This window comes from Pseudorca crassidens, chromosome 2, assembly GCF_039906515.1.
Source record: "Pseudorca crassidens isolate mPseCra1 chromosome 2, mPseCra1.hap1, whole genome shotgun sequence".
In the NCBI taxonomy this organism is placed as follows: domain Eukaryota; kingdom Metazoa; phylum Chordata; class Mammalia; order Artiodactyla; family Delphinidae; genus Pseudorca; species Pseudorca crassidens.
This window is the reverse complement of record NC_090297.1, coordinates 429,767-444,851: the sequence shown is the minus strand read 5'-3', so window position 1 is coordinate 444,851 and position 15,085 is coordinate 429,767. Positions and strand designations below refer to the sequence as shown.

At 68.5% G+C, this 15,085-nt stretch overlaps 1 protein-coding gene across 3 annotated transcripts; it reads left to right on the top strand.

Annotated features, from left to right (window-relative positions):
• The first annotated feature begins 442 nt into the window (after positions 1–442).
• Positions 443–14,807, top strand: ACAP3 (ArfGAP with coiled-coil, ankyrin repeat and PH domains 3). 3 transcript variants are annotated; one of them, XM_067717193.1, is made up of 23 exons: positions 443–594; positions 4,397–4,454; positions 5,129–5,248; positions 5,442–5,495; positions 6,662–6,720; positions 7,124–7,307; positions 7,744–7,788; positions 7,932–8,027; positions 8,108–8,182; positions 9,177–9,289; positions 9,376–9,427; positions 9,665–9,765; positions 9,838–9,949; positions 10,186–10,394; positions 10,474–10,543; positions 10,669–10,763; positions 10,842–11,047; positions 11,220–11,324; positions 12,324–12,422; positions 12,506–12,726; positions 12,930–13,039; positions 13,177–13,287; positions 13,374–14,807. In XM_067717193.1, the coding sequence occupies exons 1-23, from the start codon at positions 548–550 to the stop codon at positions 13,519–13,521; spliced, it is 2,490 nt and encodes an 829-aa protein (XP_067573294.1). In that variant the 5' UTR covers positions 443–547; the 3' UTR covers positions 13,522–14,807. The 3 variants fall into 3 exon arrangements, with proteins under 3 accessions (XP_067573294.1, XP_067573273.1, XP_067573283.1); XM_067717172.1 differs by having other exon boundaries at positions 8,586–9,289; XM_067717182.1 differs by lacking the exon at positions 443–594 and adding an exon at positions 627–3,774 and having other exon boundaries at positions 8,586–9,289.
• The last annotated feature ends 278 nt before the right edge of the window (positions 14,808–15,085 follow it).

Sequence of the window (15,085 nt, the reverse complement as noted above, 5' to 3'; positions counted from 1 at the left end):
CAGACTTAGGGAGCGGGTGCAAAGTGCCGACCCAGGGGAGACAGCCCCACGCAGACTCTCACGTTCCGCCGGCCACACACTGGCCCCCAACCCCATCCTCCCGCCGCAGTCCGGCCGAGCGCTTGTTGCCAATTCCCCGGGTTGCCTAACGGCCGGATCGCTGGAACGCGCGGGGCCCGACGGCTCCCGCGGCTGTTGCTGGGCCCACCCACACTTCCGACCGCCTGCCCGGACGAAGGGGGCGGGACGTCGGGGCGTTTGGCGACGCTCCCCGGCGGTGACAGCGGGCGGCGCGCGCGGGCGGCGGACTTTGGCGACGCTCCCCGGCGGTGACAGCGGGCGGCGCGCGCGGGCGGCGGACTTTGGCGACGCTCCCCAGCGGTGACAGGCGGGGCGGGGCGGTGGCGCGGCGGCCTCGTTCCGGGGCGGGCGGGCGCCGAGCGCGGCGCGGCGCGGCGCGGCGCGGCGCAGGCGGGCGGGCCGGCAGGGGATGCCGCTCGGGGCGCCGCGGTCCTCGTGCCAGTGAGCGCCTCGCGCCGCCGCAGCCATGACGGTGGAGTTCGAGGAGTGTATCAAGGACTCGCCGCGCTTCAGGTGCGCCCCCGGGGCGCGGCGCGGCCCTTTGTGATCCGCGGGGTCGCCGCCCCTCGGGGCACCCGGGGCCGCCGGGGGATGGGCGCGGGCGGGGGCGCCGGTGCCACCTTTGTGCCCGGCGCCGGGGCCAGAGGCGAGAGCAGGAGGACACGTCTTGTACAAAGCCCGCAGCGCCCCGGCCCGAGAGCCCGGAACAAAAGATGCCCCTTGTGCTGGTCGCCGCGCGCGGAGGGTGCGCGCGTGGGGCGGGGCGGCCGCCGGCGCGGCCACCTCTCCGTGGGAGTGTCCGCCCCGCTTTGTGTCTGCACCTTCGTGCTGGCCACCTGCACAGGGCTGAGACCTAGCCGGGCGCTGCAGCCCGGCTGTGGCCAGGGTCGTTTGCGTGCGTGGGGCGTCTGCCCATGGAATCTGTCTTGGTCCTCGTGCCCAGAGCAGTCAAGGGGGCAGGCAGCTGGAGCCTCGGTTAGGGCCTCGGGCGGCTGCTTGGCAGGGGTGACCTAGGCACCTGGCAGGGTGGGCGCTACCAGAGCAGACTGGGTTCCAGGGACTGGTGGAGGTCTGCGCTGTGGCCGGCCCTGGGTTTGTGCTTTTAGTCCTTCCTGGGAGTGCAGGCGGGCTTATCCGTGTGAACACGTTCATGGTGCGCGCGCATCTGCTTTAACGAGGCACCTCCCGTGTGTCAGGTGCTCATGCTTGTGCTCGTGCTCGGGTGCACACGTGTGAGTTCTGCTCCTCTGCACCCTCCCTTGAGGTGCCAGACCTTGGACGTGAATGTGTGGGTGAGCTGTGCACCCCTGGACTGGCTGCTTGATGCGTGCGTCCAGACTAGTGCTCGGTGCACGCACACGTGTGCATGTGTCACCTCTGGGTGTGAATACAGATGCATAGTGGGTGTGTGTCATAAAAGTGTGAGTTTAGGCACTAAGCATACGTTAGTTTCTTCCTGTGTGCATCTCAGCACGGGCTGCGTGTCTATACACGGTATCCGCGAGTGCACCCTTTTGCGTGTGCGTTGCGCTGCTGCGTGCATGCGTGTTTGATGGCACGTGTGCATATCTGCCACGCCTCTGCACACACGCACTTGGCCGTGCGCGAGTGTGCACGCGCGTGCGCTGGGTCTTTGGGGTGTGTTAGCCAGAGGGCCTTGTGTGTGGGTGTCTGGAGGGCCTCAGCATCAGTACCCTTACCCCCGACTCCCTAGAGCCAGCCCCTTGCCCAACCGCCACACAAGGGGTCAGCAACAAAGGCCAAGAAAGGCTGGATGAGGGGTAGGGGTCGGACCAGAGAGTGGCCCCAGGCCCCGGGCAGAGTGCTGAGGGCCACCCTCTGTGTTCTCCCATCTTCTGTTCCTGACTGCTTGAGGGAGCGGTGTAAGCGACTCGGCACCCGTGATCCTGGGCCCCCAGCACGGCCCAGGCGGCGGGCGGAGGTGTAGCCAGGGCCGCAGCAGGGGGCCTGGTCCTGGCCGAAGCACCGCAGCGTCACCCTGGCCCCCGGCTGCGGAGCCTCGTGCTCCCCCTCCCGTCGCGGAGGGGCCCAGGCCCAGCTTGCCCGGTTGGATCAGGGCCGCTGGCACCCCGTTCACCTCCAGGCCTTCCCTCCCACACCAGCCTGCTCGCTGGTGGCACCCACGGTGCGGCAGTGGGTGCAGCAGCGCCTGGGCTTTGCCATGCTTCCTTGGAGAGTGCCCAGCCGAGACCGGGCTGGGGTCCAAGGAGATCCCCCGACCTTGGGCCACAGAAGCTGCACTGGGTGGGTTTTGGTTGGGCTGAGATGTGATGGCTTTTGAGGCTTTTCTGGGGTCCCCTTGTCAGTGCCGCTGAGGATGTAACCTGGACTTCCTGGAGGCCAGCCTGGGGGCAGGGGGTTAGGGCGGGGCCAGGCAGGAGAGTGTGGTCAGCGATGGGAGCCCCAGCCCTGGGAAGGGGGACCCTGCCTACGTGCTCTTGGCCTGGGGAAGCCCCACAGCCCCGGGATGCACGTGGCTGGAGGGGTCCAGACTCTCTCAGACCGGCGGGGTGCCGCTCACCCCTTGTTTTCGGTGCCCCCTCCCCGGGGTGGGGCTTCAGGCACTGAGTCATGGCTCTGGTGGGGGAGCTGGCCTCACCCTCTTCCCCAGCATCCAAGCTGTTGAGGAAATCCTGGAGGGAGAGCAGGAGAGGAGGCCTTGGTCCATGGGGGTGGGGAGGAGAGACCTGAGGGGCGTGGGGCCCCCGGGACGGACTGTCTGCTGAGCGCCCACCTTGTCTCCATGAGCACACTTGTCAGCCTCTGGTGCATCCCACCCTCACCAGCTCTCTAGGGACAAACCCCCCATCCCAGCCCAAGGGTGACAGCTCTCCACGCAGCTGGCCAGGGCAGTTGGGGCGGCTGAGCCTCATCCCCCTCTTCTGGGTGGGTGGTCCTTCCCTGCCCTGGGACCCTCGGAGGGGGAGGGGGAGGGGAGGCTACAGCAGCCGTCAGGGTCCTGCAGTCTCAGGCGGGGGCACCTGCAGGCCGTGGGCCGCCACCGGTCCAAGCGGATGTCCCCTCTGACCCCTTCCTTCTCTGGAACTCAGACGCCCCTCAGCCCATGGGGAAGGGATAGGGGCTGCTCAGAGAGGAGGAGGGTGGTGGGACGGTCCAAGGGTCCTGACGGGGCAGCCTGGCACTCACCCCATACCTCCTAATTGAGGGCGTCCCGAGCTGCACCCCGCGTGAGGGACTAAGTCCCTCCCCCCAGGCCTGGGAAAGCCTGGAACACGCCCCTCCTCTGCCAGCTGGGGGGCAGCGAGGGGCCAGCGACGGCCGCTAGACCTGGACCGCCTCCTCTGCCTCGCCCTGCCCTGGCCCTGGCCGGAGCTCCTTCCCTGTTGTCCCTGGTCCCCCGGAGGCCAGATGGGCTCAGCTCGCCAGCTGAGTGGGGCGGGGAGGGCAGGATCCTGGCCCTATTTCCCTATTTCCTGTTCCCGGAGTGTTGGGGGTTGTCACGTGCCTGATCCATCTGCCTCTCGCCTTGCCTTCCGGGATTCTCCGTCCACTGGCTTCTCTGGTGATGTCAGACGTTAACTCTTCCCTCCCCAAGGCAGCCCCATTGGCAGGCCGCGCCCGTGGGAGTGGGCTCCTCTGGGGTCTGGCCCACTGCTCCTGCCAGGCAGACGAGGCCTACCTGGTATTCTGAGCTTGGGGAGCAGGCAGGAGGTAGGGGCACGCCTCTGCAGGCATCTCTCGGGGCCGCAGAGCTGCTGAGACAGGTCTGCCCCGGGGCCTGCCAGCCCCAGGCCGGGGTGGGCTGCAGCAGAAGCTGAGGGGTGGGGGGGGGGGTCCAGAAGGGGTTCGGGGTCAACCCTGAGACCTGGAGAGGTACAGGGGCTGGGCCGGGGGGGGTGACCAGCGAGGCCCTGCATGTGCACCTCCACGGGACCCCGGCCGCTCCCTCTGTGCTAGGGACCTGTCTGACCACCCCTTTCCCCCCACCCTCGCCCGTCCACAGACCCCAGATGGGGGCGTCACAGCCAACTGGGCCTCTATGTGCCTGGGGTGGCAGTGGGCCCTGGTGGCTCTGCGGCTCTGGAGTCACGGTCCCAGTCCTGCCCCCTCTCCCCCTCCCTCTTCCATCCCCCCTCACCGCCACCCTCCACCTCCTGGTCTGTCTGAGGGGCGTGTGGAGGCAGGTGGGCCTGCAGGAGCCAGTGGCCATCGGCAGAGTAGCCCCTTCCCACTGCTGACCCCTTTGGGGAGGTGCCTGGGAGACGAGGCCGAGCTGAGTCAGTGGGGGAGGCTCGCTGCAGGTGGGTCTCCAGCCACCCTGTCCCTGTCGCAGGGCAACTATCGACGAGGTGGAAACGGACGTGGTTGAGATCGAGGCCAAACTGGACAAGGTGAGGGGGGCCTGGGGGCACACGGAGGGCCCGCGGCTACTCTCCCTGTCCCCCACGCGGCCCTGGCCCAGTTCACCCATGGCCACCAGTGTGAGCGCGAGTATGCGTGTGCACAGCACGTGGGCCTGTCCATCACCGGCCTGTCACACCCATACCGGGGTGTACATCCCACACACACCTGTGTCTGCCGGGTCTCTTCCCGCCAAGCCAAGCAGGGTGGGGGACCTTGGCGGGGGGCGGGGGCAGCTGCCGGGGGCTGTGCCTCCGAGTGCCTGGGTTAGGGGCCAAGGGCACAGGCTTCAAAGCCAGAGGGAGGAAGGAGGGGTGGCACCCCTGAGCCCCTCGCTGGCTGGGTTCTGTTGACCCTTGTCCAGGACCACACGCCCCCCCGGCCCTGGGTTCCCTGCTCCTGGCTCCCCTCCCACCTCCCACCCTGGAGCCGAGGCCTGGGGCATGCCAAGCTGTCCCCCAGTGCCAGGTGGGCTCAGGAGGGTGGGCGGGCGGGCGGGCAGTGGCCTTCCCTTCCCGCCCGGGGCTGCTCGGGGGCAGCTGTGTCCTGGGCACTGACGGACCCGACCCTGAGCTGAATTCCGGCTGCCCTGTCTGGGTCCCTGCCCGTGTGTCCTGGCCTCTTGGTGGCGTGAGGGTTGCCCCATCCGTCGTCCTGTCCGCAGCTGGTGAAGCTGTGCAGCGGCGTGATCGAGGCTGGCAAGGCCTACGTCACCACCAACAGGCTCTTCGTGAGTGGCGTCCGCGACCTGTCCCAGCAGTGCCAGGGCGACACCGTCATCTCGGTGAGGGGGCAGCTGACCTCTGACTTCTAGTCAGGGGCGGGCGAGGGCAGACAGCCCCTCAGGGTGCCCTGTCCCTGGGAGCAGGTGGGCGTCTGCGCTGGGCTGCGGCCTGTGGGCGGGAGGTGCCGGACACTGGGGCACAGCCATCCCATCTGAGCAAGGGTCTTCCCCCACCCACCCACCCTGCCCCCAGGAATGTTTGCAGAGGTTCGGAGACAGCCTGCAGGAGATGGTCACCTACCACATGGTGAGCCCTGGCCGGGTGGGGGCGATGGGGGGGCGGAGGGGAGGATAGGGCAGGGCCCACCCACCCGGCGGCTTCTTGATCTGTCGTCCCATCCACCCCCATCCCAGGCAGCCCCCGCCCCCACCCCTGCGGGCTCCCTGCAGGCCCCGCCCAGCCTGGAAGGCTCTGGGCTGGCTCCGCGCGCTTGAGCTGAGCTGGCAGGGGCGGGCGGTGGGGGAGGCCACGTTTCTGCTCCTGCCGGGGGTGGGGGTGGGGGGTGGCACATCGCCGAGACAATGCTGTGTCCCAGGTGAGGGCCAGACCGCCAGCCGGGAGGCACCTCGACCCTGCCCGGGGCTGAGGGCAGCGGGGGCTTGGGGTGGGCAAGGCCTTAGAGGGTCATCCAGGGCCACCCGGCAGGGGTCATGGGCCAGGCAACGAAAGCATCTCCCTGGCTGACCCCACAGCTACCGGATGACTCCCAACCCCGCTGCTACCCAGACTGGTCTGTGTGAGCCCCTCGAGCCCCTCGGCCCCCACTGTGGACACACAGAACAGACCGAGGCACACGTGGGTGGTCAGACCGTGGCCTGGAAACCAGAGCCCCAGACTAAACAAGGGGCCCATCCCCTGTAGGGGAAGTTCAGAAATAAACCAGCGCCGGATGGCTTGCCGTCCTGCCCCGTGTGTCTGTCTGTCTGTTCCTGGTTAGGCCCCAGCTCTCTCTGGGGTCTGATTTTGGGTCCGGCCAATGCTGCAGGGAGGCCCCACCCTACCCCCGGGCCAGATTACTCGGGAGCTCCGGCTGCATCTCCATCCCTCTTACTGCAGGGCTGGGCATCCCCCAGGTGGCCTCCCTAAGCCGGGCAGCTATGGGTGTCCCTCGGGATTCTGTGTGCGCCTGCCCTGTCTGGGCTGATGTGGGGTGGACCATAAGAGGGGGTCCATCTGGGACAGCGTTGGCTTCTAGTCTGGCTGAGAGCCAGGTGGGGGGGACGGGCAGGTGGTCACAGCTGTCGCCTCTGGCCGCCGACCCAGGCCTGGGGGCCCGTGACCCTGCGAGTCCGGCTCTGTGAGGGTGGGGCTGGACGGGCCTTTCCCTGGTTCTCACCTGAGGGGCCTGGGGCCTGGCCTCTGGGGTCATGTGGGGACAGACGCCTGACACCCATACCCTCCTTTGCCCCCAGATCCTGTTTGACCAGGCCCAGAGGTCTGTGCGGCAGCAGCTCCACAACTTCGTCAAAGAGTGAGTGGCCCCGAGGGAGGCCTGGCCTCTCCCGGCCCCGGGAGGTGTCAGGGTGACACCCACGCTGGAAGGGGGAGCAGACGCAGCTACGCTTGATCTGGGAGGGTCCAGGGGCCTTGGCAGGGGTCTCAGCTCAGTGCTGTGTGTACAGCTGGGGAACCCCCAGAGTGGAGAGTCCGGAGCGGGGTGAGGCTGGGGGTCCCCCCAGGCTGGACCAATCCCGGGAGTGAGGGGGAGGGGCCTGAGAAGGAAGAGGCAGCCAGCGGTGGCTAGGGGGTGGGGCAGCGGGGCTGGAGGCTTGGGGCACAGAGGGGCTGGGAGCAGGGAGAGCGTTCCCTAGAGGTGGGAGACCCCACGTGCACCCCTCCTCGGACCCCCTGACCTGACGCCCACCGGCCTCCAGAGACGTGCGCAAGTTCAAGGAGACTAAGAAGCAGTTCGACAGGGTCCGGGAGGACATGGAGCTGTCCCTGGCGAGGAACGCGCAGGCCCCGAGGCACCGGCCGCATGAGGCGGAGGAGGCCGCGGGTGCCCTGGTCCTCGCCCGGAAGTGCTTCCGCCACCTGGCGCTGGACTACGTGCTCCAGGTCAGCCCCTGGGTGTTCCCGTGTCCCTGCAGACAGGGAGCTGCTGTCTGGAGGGGCCCCTCTGGCTTGAGAAAACTTGAGATGCTTGGGAACGGACATGGGGGGCGGATGCCCACGCAAAGGCCCGAGGTGGGGTTGGGCTAGGGACAAGCCAGGGCTGTGGGCTGCAGGGGGTGGAGGCCTCGAAGGCCTTGCTGAGGCAGGGCTTGGAGGGACTTGAAGCAAGGGAGAGAATTTGTGGCTTTTGCCTATGGGAGGGACCCAGTGTCCTGAACTGCGACCACAGGAGGATGGATGGGCACCAGTTCAGGGAGCTGAAGATGAGCTGGAGGTCTTGGGGGACCACAGCACCCTGAGTGGACAGTGTGGCAAGGTCCAGGTCGTGGTCCGACCTTGGCCCTGACACCCCTTCACCTGTTCACTCCTCCCCTGGCAGATCAACGTTCTCCAGGCCAAGAAGAAGTTTGAGATTTTGGATTCTGTGAGTGCTGGATGAGGGAGAGGGGTTGCCCTCAAGAATAGGCACGTGCCGCAGGCGTGCTGGGTGCGGGTGCAAAAGCTGGGGCCCCGGCCACTGCCCCTGGGGGGCGGGGCCTCACCTGCGTGCCCCACCCCACCCCCCAGATGCTGTCCTTCATGCACGCCCAGTACAGCTTCTTCCAGCAGGGCTACAGCCTGCTGCACCGGCTGGACCCCTACATGAAGAAGCTGGCGGCTGAGGTGAGCCTGCGGGGAGGGGGCCCTGGGGCCGGCTTGTCAGGGGAGGGGGTCCACATCCCTCTCTGTGCCCTTCCCCACAGCTGGACCAGCTGGTGATCGACTCGGCAGTGGAAAAGCGGGAGATGGAGCGCAAGCACGCCGCCATCCAGCAGCGGGTGAGGCCCTGCAGCCCTGGCCGCCCCCCCGAGGGGCTCCGGGTCCACTGCCCCTCACCCCGCTCCACGCGAGGACCTGGGGGGCCCAGCGCACAGACACGTGCCCCGTCCCTCCCCAGGCTGACTCTGATCTTTGAACTGCAGTCAGAGGCGGGGGTCCCCACCCTCAGGGTCTCAGCACAGTGGAACGGTCACTTAGATGCCAGCGCCAGCCCCCTCAGCCCACAGACGCTGGGGCTGCAGCTGGGACGGGGATCCTACTGCGGCCACAGCTGGCCGGGCGCGGCCGGGGGCAGAGACGGGTTGCGGGGCGGGAGCTGACAGTCCCCAGCCGTCAGGGAGGGGGCAGGGCTTCACTCACTGGCTCTCTCCCTCCTCCCACCTCTCCTGCTCTCGCCCTCAGACGCTGCTGCAGGTGAGTGGGCGCCCACCCCGGGGGGAGGGGGCCCCCGGTGGGCAGGGCCTCTGCCCTTCCCGCCCCGCGGCGTTTCAGCACCAAGGACACCTCCACGGCCCCGGTGCAGCTCCCGACGCGCGGCCCGCTCCAGCGGAGGTGGCTGAGCTGGGACCGCGTCCCCTTCGTCCCCTTCGGGAGCAGCTGCAGCTGTCCCCTCCCGCCCCCACTCAGCCAGGGGAGCAGGTGGCTGGGCCTCCTCTCTCACTGCCGGACGCCCAGGACAACGCTCAGTGTCTCCCCAGCCCGCGTGAATGGAGCTCTGTCAGGCTGGTCGGGGAGCCCAGCTGGCGACATGAATGGGGGACAGCTTCCTTCCTGATCCCAGAGCCTGCTGCTCTGCCAGGCTGGGGGGTGGGGGCTGGAGCTCTCCGGGCCCCCAGCTGTGACGGGAGGCATCTGCCCCCACGGGGTTTTGGGTCAGGAAGCGGCTGTGAAGACGCCTCCCCCACCTCGCCTCTGGGGCAGCCCGAGAGGGCGGCAGTGTCCCCGCAGCCGCGGGTGGGTGCTCACTGGGGGCTGGGCTCCGACCACCCCCAGGACTTCTCCTACGATGAGCCCAAGGTGGAGTTTGATGTGGACGCTCCCAGTGGTGTGGTGATGGAGGGCTACCTCTTCAAGAGGGCCAGCAACGCCTTCAAGACATGGAACCGGTAAGGGAGGGCCCTTCCTCAGGGGGTGAGGGGCAGGCATGGGGGCCGGCCCGGCCTGACCCCTCCTGGCCCATCCCCCTGCCCAGGCGCTGGTTCTCCATCCAGAACAGCCAGCTGGTCTACCAGAAGAAGCTCAAGGTGCGCTGGGCCCAGGCAGCAACGACCGGGGCCTCCCCACCAGGCCTTGGGGTGGGCGATCGGTGGGGGGCGTCACAGGGCTGAGGGTGCTGACAGGCACCAAAGCCCGAGTGGCCAGGGACAGAGGCCACTCAAGTCTCAGGCGGTCGGCGTCTCTTGAGCAGAGCAGTGGATGGGCGGTCGGTGCGGGGCAGGGCTGGGCACTGAGTGCGAGGGCCACGGCGGTGCCGCCCGCAGGACGTGCTGACCGTGGTGGTGGACGACCTCCGGCTCTGCTCCGTGAAGCCCTGTGAGGACGTCGAGCGCAGGTTCTGCTTTGAGGTCGTGTCGCCCACCAAGTGAGGAGGCCCGGCCCAGGGCGGGCGCGGAGGGAGCCCCTGCCCGCGCGGCCTGACGGCCCTTCCCCGCAGGAGCTGCATGCTGCAGGCCGACTCGGAGAAGCTGCGGCAGGCGTGGGTTCAGGCTGTGCAAGCCAGCATCGCGTCCGCCTACCGGGAGAGCCCCGACAGCTGCTACCGCGAGGTGGGCCCTCCAGCGCTCTGCACACGCGCGCACAGCTCCCGCAGGCCGCACGCGAGCAGGCGTGTGCATCGTGTGTACGCGCACGTGAGCGTGTGTGCACACATGCGGGCGCGGGCTCGGGCCTCAGGGGCCTTGGCCTGTGCCAGCACCTGCGTCTGGGGAGGAGGAGGGGCCCCGCTGGGGAGACTGGGGCTGGAGCTCCCATGGGGCTGAGCGACCCCTCACCCTGTCTCCAGAGGCTGGACCGCACGGCGTCCCCGTCCACAAGCAGCATCGACTCTGCCACGGACTCTCGGGAACGCAGCGTCAAGGGCGAGAGCGTGCTGCAGCGCATGCAGCACGTGGCGGGGAACAGCCAGTGCGGCGACTGCGGGCGGCCGGACCCGCGCTGGGCCAGCATCAACCTGGGCGTGCTGCTCTGCATCGAGTGCTCGGGCATCCACAGGTGGGACCACGGGGTGGCCAGGTGGGGCGCGGGGGCCAAGGCGTGCCCTGACTCCCCCTCCCCCCGCCTCGCCATCCAGGAGCCTGGGCGTCCACTGTTCCAAGGTGCGGTCCCTGACCCTGGACTCGTGGGAACCGGAGCTGCTGAAGGTGTGGGGGGCCGTCACAGGCCTCTGGATGGCTGGGGGCAGCGGGTCGGGGGCGGGAGCCAGGTCTGCAAGCCTGGGGGGCGTTCAGTGAGCTGGGCTGATGCCCACACCACCCTCTCCTGCCAGCTGATGTGTGAGCTGGGAAACAGCACTGTGAACCAGATCTACGAGGCCCAGTGCGCAGGGCCAGGCAGCAGGAAGCCCACGGCCAGCAGCCCCAGGTGAGGTGGGGGGCAGCCTGGGCAGGGCCAGGGGACCCCCGGCCCACGAGTGCAGCCTCACGTCCAGTCCTGGTCCAGGCAGGACAAGGAGGCTTGGATCAAGGACAAATACGTGGAAAAGAAGTTCGTGCAGAAGCCGCCCTCGGCACCGGCCCGGGAGGCCCCACGGCGCTGGCGGGCGCAGAAGTGCCCACGCCACCACAGCTCCCCCCGTGCCCGCACCACCCGCCGCAGCAAGATCCGGATGGAGCCCGTCCCGCCCTCTGTGGCTGCTCTGTGCGCAGGTGGGAGGGTCTGGCAGGTGCGCCCCAGCTCACAGGCCTGGGCAGGGCGTGAGCCTCCAGACTCTGGATCCCAGGGAGGCCGGGGTGTGGGGGGATGGTAGGAGGGGGGCAGGGCTCACGGGCACCCCAAGCTCTGCCCACCTCCCACCGCAGCCTGGTTCCCGCCCTGCAGGCTCCACAGAGCCCAGGTTCCGCAGGGACTCCCTCTTCTGCCCGGATGAGCTGGACTCCCTCTTCTCCTACTTCGACGCGGGGGCTGCTGCAGCCGGTCCACGCAGTAAGTCCCCTGCTGCCCACCCCCCCCCACCCACACCCCCGCTCAGCAGGGGTAGCAGGGCAGGAGCCAGGCACGCTCGCCTGGAGGGTGGATGAGTGCGGGACAGCCTCGGCCACTCGCTCAGGGACCGGAGGGACGGGCTTTCCTTGCAGGAGGGGCTGGTCTGGGGATGGGGAGAGTTTGGAGGTCAAGCAGGGCTGAGGCTGGGACAGTATCTTGAGGGGCCGGGGGTAATTTGGCCACTGGCTTGGAGGCTGGGGCCATGACCCTCAGGAGTGACGTGGGCACACAGGAATGTGCGTGTAAGGGCGTGACTGTGCACACAGGTGCACGCCTGTGAGTGCACGTGCATACGTGTGTACCTGCGTGGGCGTGTGCCCATGCACGTGTGCACGTGGCTGCTGGGGGCGGGACCAGATCCTGAGAGAGTTGTGTGCATCTTCCCCAACCCCTGCTGGAGTTGGGGGTGCAAACGCTACAAGTCAGGGCTCACCCCGTTAACCGTCTGTCAGCACCCACTGGCCTGGGGCGTGTGGGCAGAGGCGTAGGTTGGGGCCAAGAACTGGCCAGGCTGCTGGGGTGACGGAGGTCCCCTCAGGCAGCAGAGGGCACTGTCTCACCATCCCTCAGCCTGGTTTCATCTGTGAGGGCTGCCCTTGGGTGAGCAGGGCCAAGTTCGCTCGCTGTGGCCTGGGGCTGTGTCTGGGGCTTGGCAAAGACCCCACCTCTGGGCGGTGACCGCCCAGCCCGCACTGGCCACAGCTAGGGCTGACCTGAGAGGGCGGACTTCCACCTGTGGCTGTGCTCCTGGGGGACGGGCGATCCTGGCTCTCTCAAGCTGTTACTTGATTCTCTCCCCTTTCCTCCCATCCTGGGCAAGACTCCCCTCTCCCTCACCCCGCAGCATCCCCCGGAGGGTAGGTAGGGTGCCAGCCTTCCCGCAGGGCTGTGGGAGCAGGCAGAAGTGCTCAGGACCTCCTCTGCTTGCGGACCCTGCAGGTCTGAGCAGCGACAGCGGCTTAGGGGGCAGCTCCGACGGCAGCTCGGATGTCCTGGCCTTCGGCGTGGGCTCCGTGGTGGACCGCGTCACTGAGGAGGGTGGGTGTGCAGCTCCCCAGTCCCGTGCCACCTGTCCCCCACCGCGGGCCAGGTCAACGGCCCTGACCGCCCCCTCCTCGCAGAGGGTGCCGAGTCGGAGGAGTCCAGCGGCGAGGCAGATGGAGAGGCGGAGGCCTGGGGCCTGGCGGACTTGCGCGAGCTGCACCCCGGGCTACTGGCGCATCGAGCGGCGCGCACTAGAGACCTCCCTGCACTGGCCGCGGCTCTGGCGCAAGGAGCCGAGGTCAACTGGGCTGACGCGGAGGACGAGGGCAAGACGCCGCTGGTGCAGGCCGTGCTGGGGGTAAGTGGGCGCGGGTTTGCACCCTTCCACGGCGCGCACGCGGGGCCCTTGCCCTCTGCTGAGGACCGGGCTTCGTCCTGCTGGGGCGCCCAGGGAGGCATAGTGGGGGGGTTGGGGGGTAGGGGGTGGGGGGACAGGGGCCCTGTAAGGGACCATTTCTGTTGGTCCGCTTGGTTTGAACCCACCCCCCACCCACCCCCCAGGGTTCCTTGATCATCTGTGAATTCCTCCTGCAAAACGGAGCGGATGTGAACCAAAGAGACAGTCGGGGTCGGGCGCCCCTGCACCATGCCACGCTCCTGGGCCGCACCGGGTAAGTCGTGGGTGGGCCGCGCCCCTGCCCCCTCCTCGCCCACCCTCCCCTTCCCCACCCCCCCTTGCCCCCCGTGGACCCGAGTCGCCTGCCAGGACCTGCCCAGGGCCCGCCCCGACTTGCTCCTCCGCCCTCAGCCAGGTCTGCCTGTTCTTGAAGCGGGGGGCGGACCAGCATGCCTTGGACCACACGCAGCAGGACCCACTGAGCATTGCGGTGCAGGAGGCGAATGCAGACATCGTCACGCTGTGAGCACAGCACGGGGGCGGCGGGGGCCGGGCGGCGGGAAGCGGGCGGCGGGTGGAAGCGCCTCACGTGGCCCTCCCTCCTCCAGTCTCCGTCTGGCGCGCATGGCCGAGGAGATGCGTGAGGCCGAGGCGCCTGCTGGCCAGCCGGGGCCCCTGGCTGGCAGCAGCCCCACCGAGCTCCAGTACCGCAGGTGCATCCAGGAGTTCATCAGCCTCCACCTGGATGAGAGCTAGGGTGGCAGGGCCTTGGCGGGACCCCCACCGGCCCATTTCCTGAGAGCCCCGGAGCTCCTGGAGCCCTGCTGCCTGCTCTGCCCCCCTCGGAGCTGCCCTGACCCCCACGGCCCGGAGCAGGACCCCAGCACTGAGTCTTCTGAAGCTCCATGTCTCCCCTGGGAGGTGCTGCATCACCCCACCCAGGGACCCTGTGTCTTCGGGTGACCCCTCCCTAGGGGGCCTGGGTTGGCTCGTGTCACAAACCACTCTCAAGGCCCCACATCACCTCGTGCCCCTCTCTGCTCCCCCAGGCCCGTGTCACCTCATGCCCCTCTATCCCTGGGGCCCATGCCGCTTGGTGCCCCACTCTGCCCTCAGGGCCTGTGTCACCTTGTGCCCCCACTTTACTGCCCAAGAACACTGACCTGCTAGTAGGGGCCCTCCCACATCCCCAGAACCCCTCCACTAGGCCCTGGGGCTGGTGGCTGGCCACCAGCACGTGGCGAGGGCAGAAGGGGCCGCCCATCCAGGGAATCAACCCGCGTACCTCACTTAGCGACCCCAGCATCCAGGCTGGGCTTCTTGGGTGCTCGGGGGGCTCTGGCCTGGGGCCTTAGCCCTGGCTGGGTGCGGATGTCCCGAGGCCGCGTGGCTGGCCATGCAGGCCCTCGTGCCCGTAGCCCCACCCATCCCCCCCTTTTCCCACAGCGGGTGGCAGGGGTGTGGCTCTTCCCACCCCTGCATCCGACATCCTTTGTCACGGACTGAGGGGTTTTCTACAATGATCTCCTTCTCACTTTGTCTCACATCTTTTCTCTGGACTCAAGGACCACTTTGACCCCCAGCTCTGCCTGCTGCTAGGGGAGGCGCCTGCAGCTCAGCCCTGCCCCCTCGCCAGCCTTCCCCCACCACCACCTCCGGCTAGACCCATGGGGCCTCGGCTCACTCCCCAGGGCCCTCTGATGCCTTCTGCATTCCCCTTCCCAGAGCCCTGGGGCACCGGCTGGGCCTCTCCCCAACTCGGGCCCTCGGCCAGGCCAAGGCCAGTTGGTTGCTCACTATGCAAAGACTGCCCAGGGAGGCCCCATGGGCAGCAAGGTGGGTGCGGACTGGGCTCCCAGCTCCCTCTCCTGCTGGCTGTGACCCCTAGAGAGCAGAATCAATGCCTTCCTCTCTCCCTGCTTGAGCTCTGCCCCCGCCTCCCGCCCCACTGCCTGCATCAGGGCCTTTGCTGCGGCCTCGGCTGGCTGGCGGGACCCGCCTCCGTTCCAGATCACAGTTAATAAACGGCCACCTGCACCTGCTCCCTCGCCTCGCCCACCTCACTCCGCTCTGTCTTGGCTGGGGACGGGGGGGGGGGGGGGCGGTCTCTGCGTCCCCTGCTTTCCCCAAGGGGAGGCCCTGCGTGGGACAGTACCAGTCGTGCCCCCAAAGCATGTAGTAAGGCAGAGCCCAGTGCCCCTGCTGGCGGCCTCGTGGAAGCCCGGGCTGCTTTGATTAAAACCAACTCCTGATACCCCATTCCCTGGCCCTCTGCTCTCCTCTGGGATGGACACCAACTGGCGAGGGTGCTCTGGCCCTG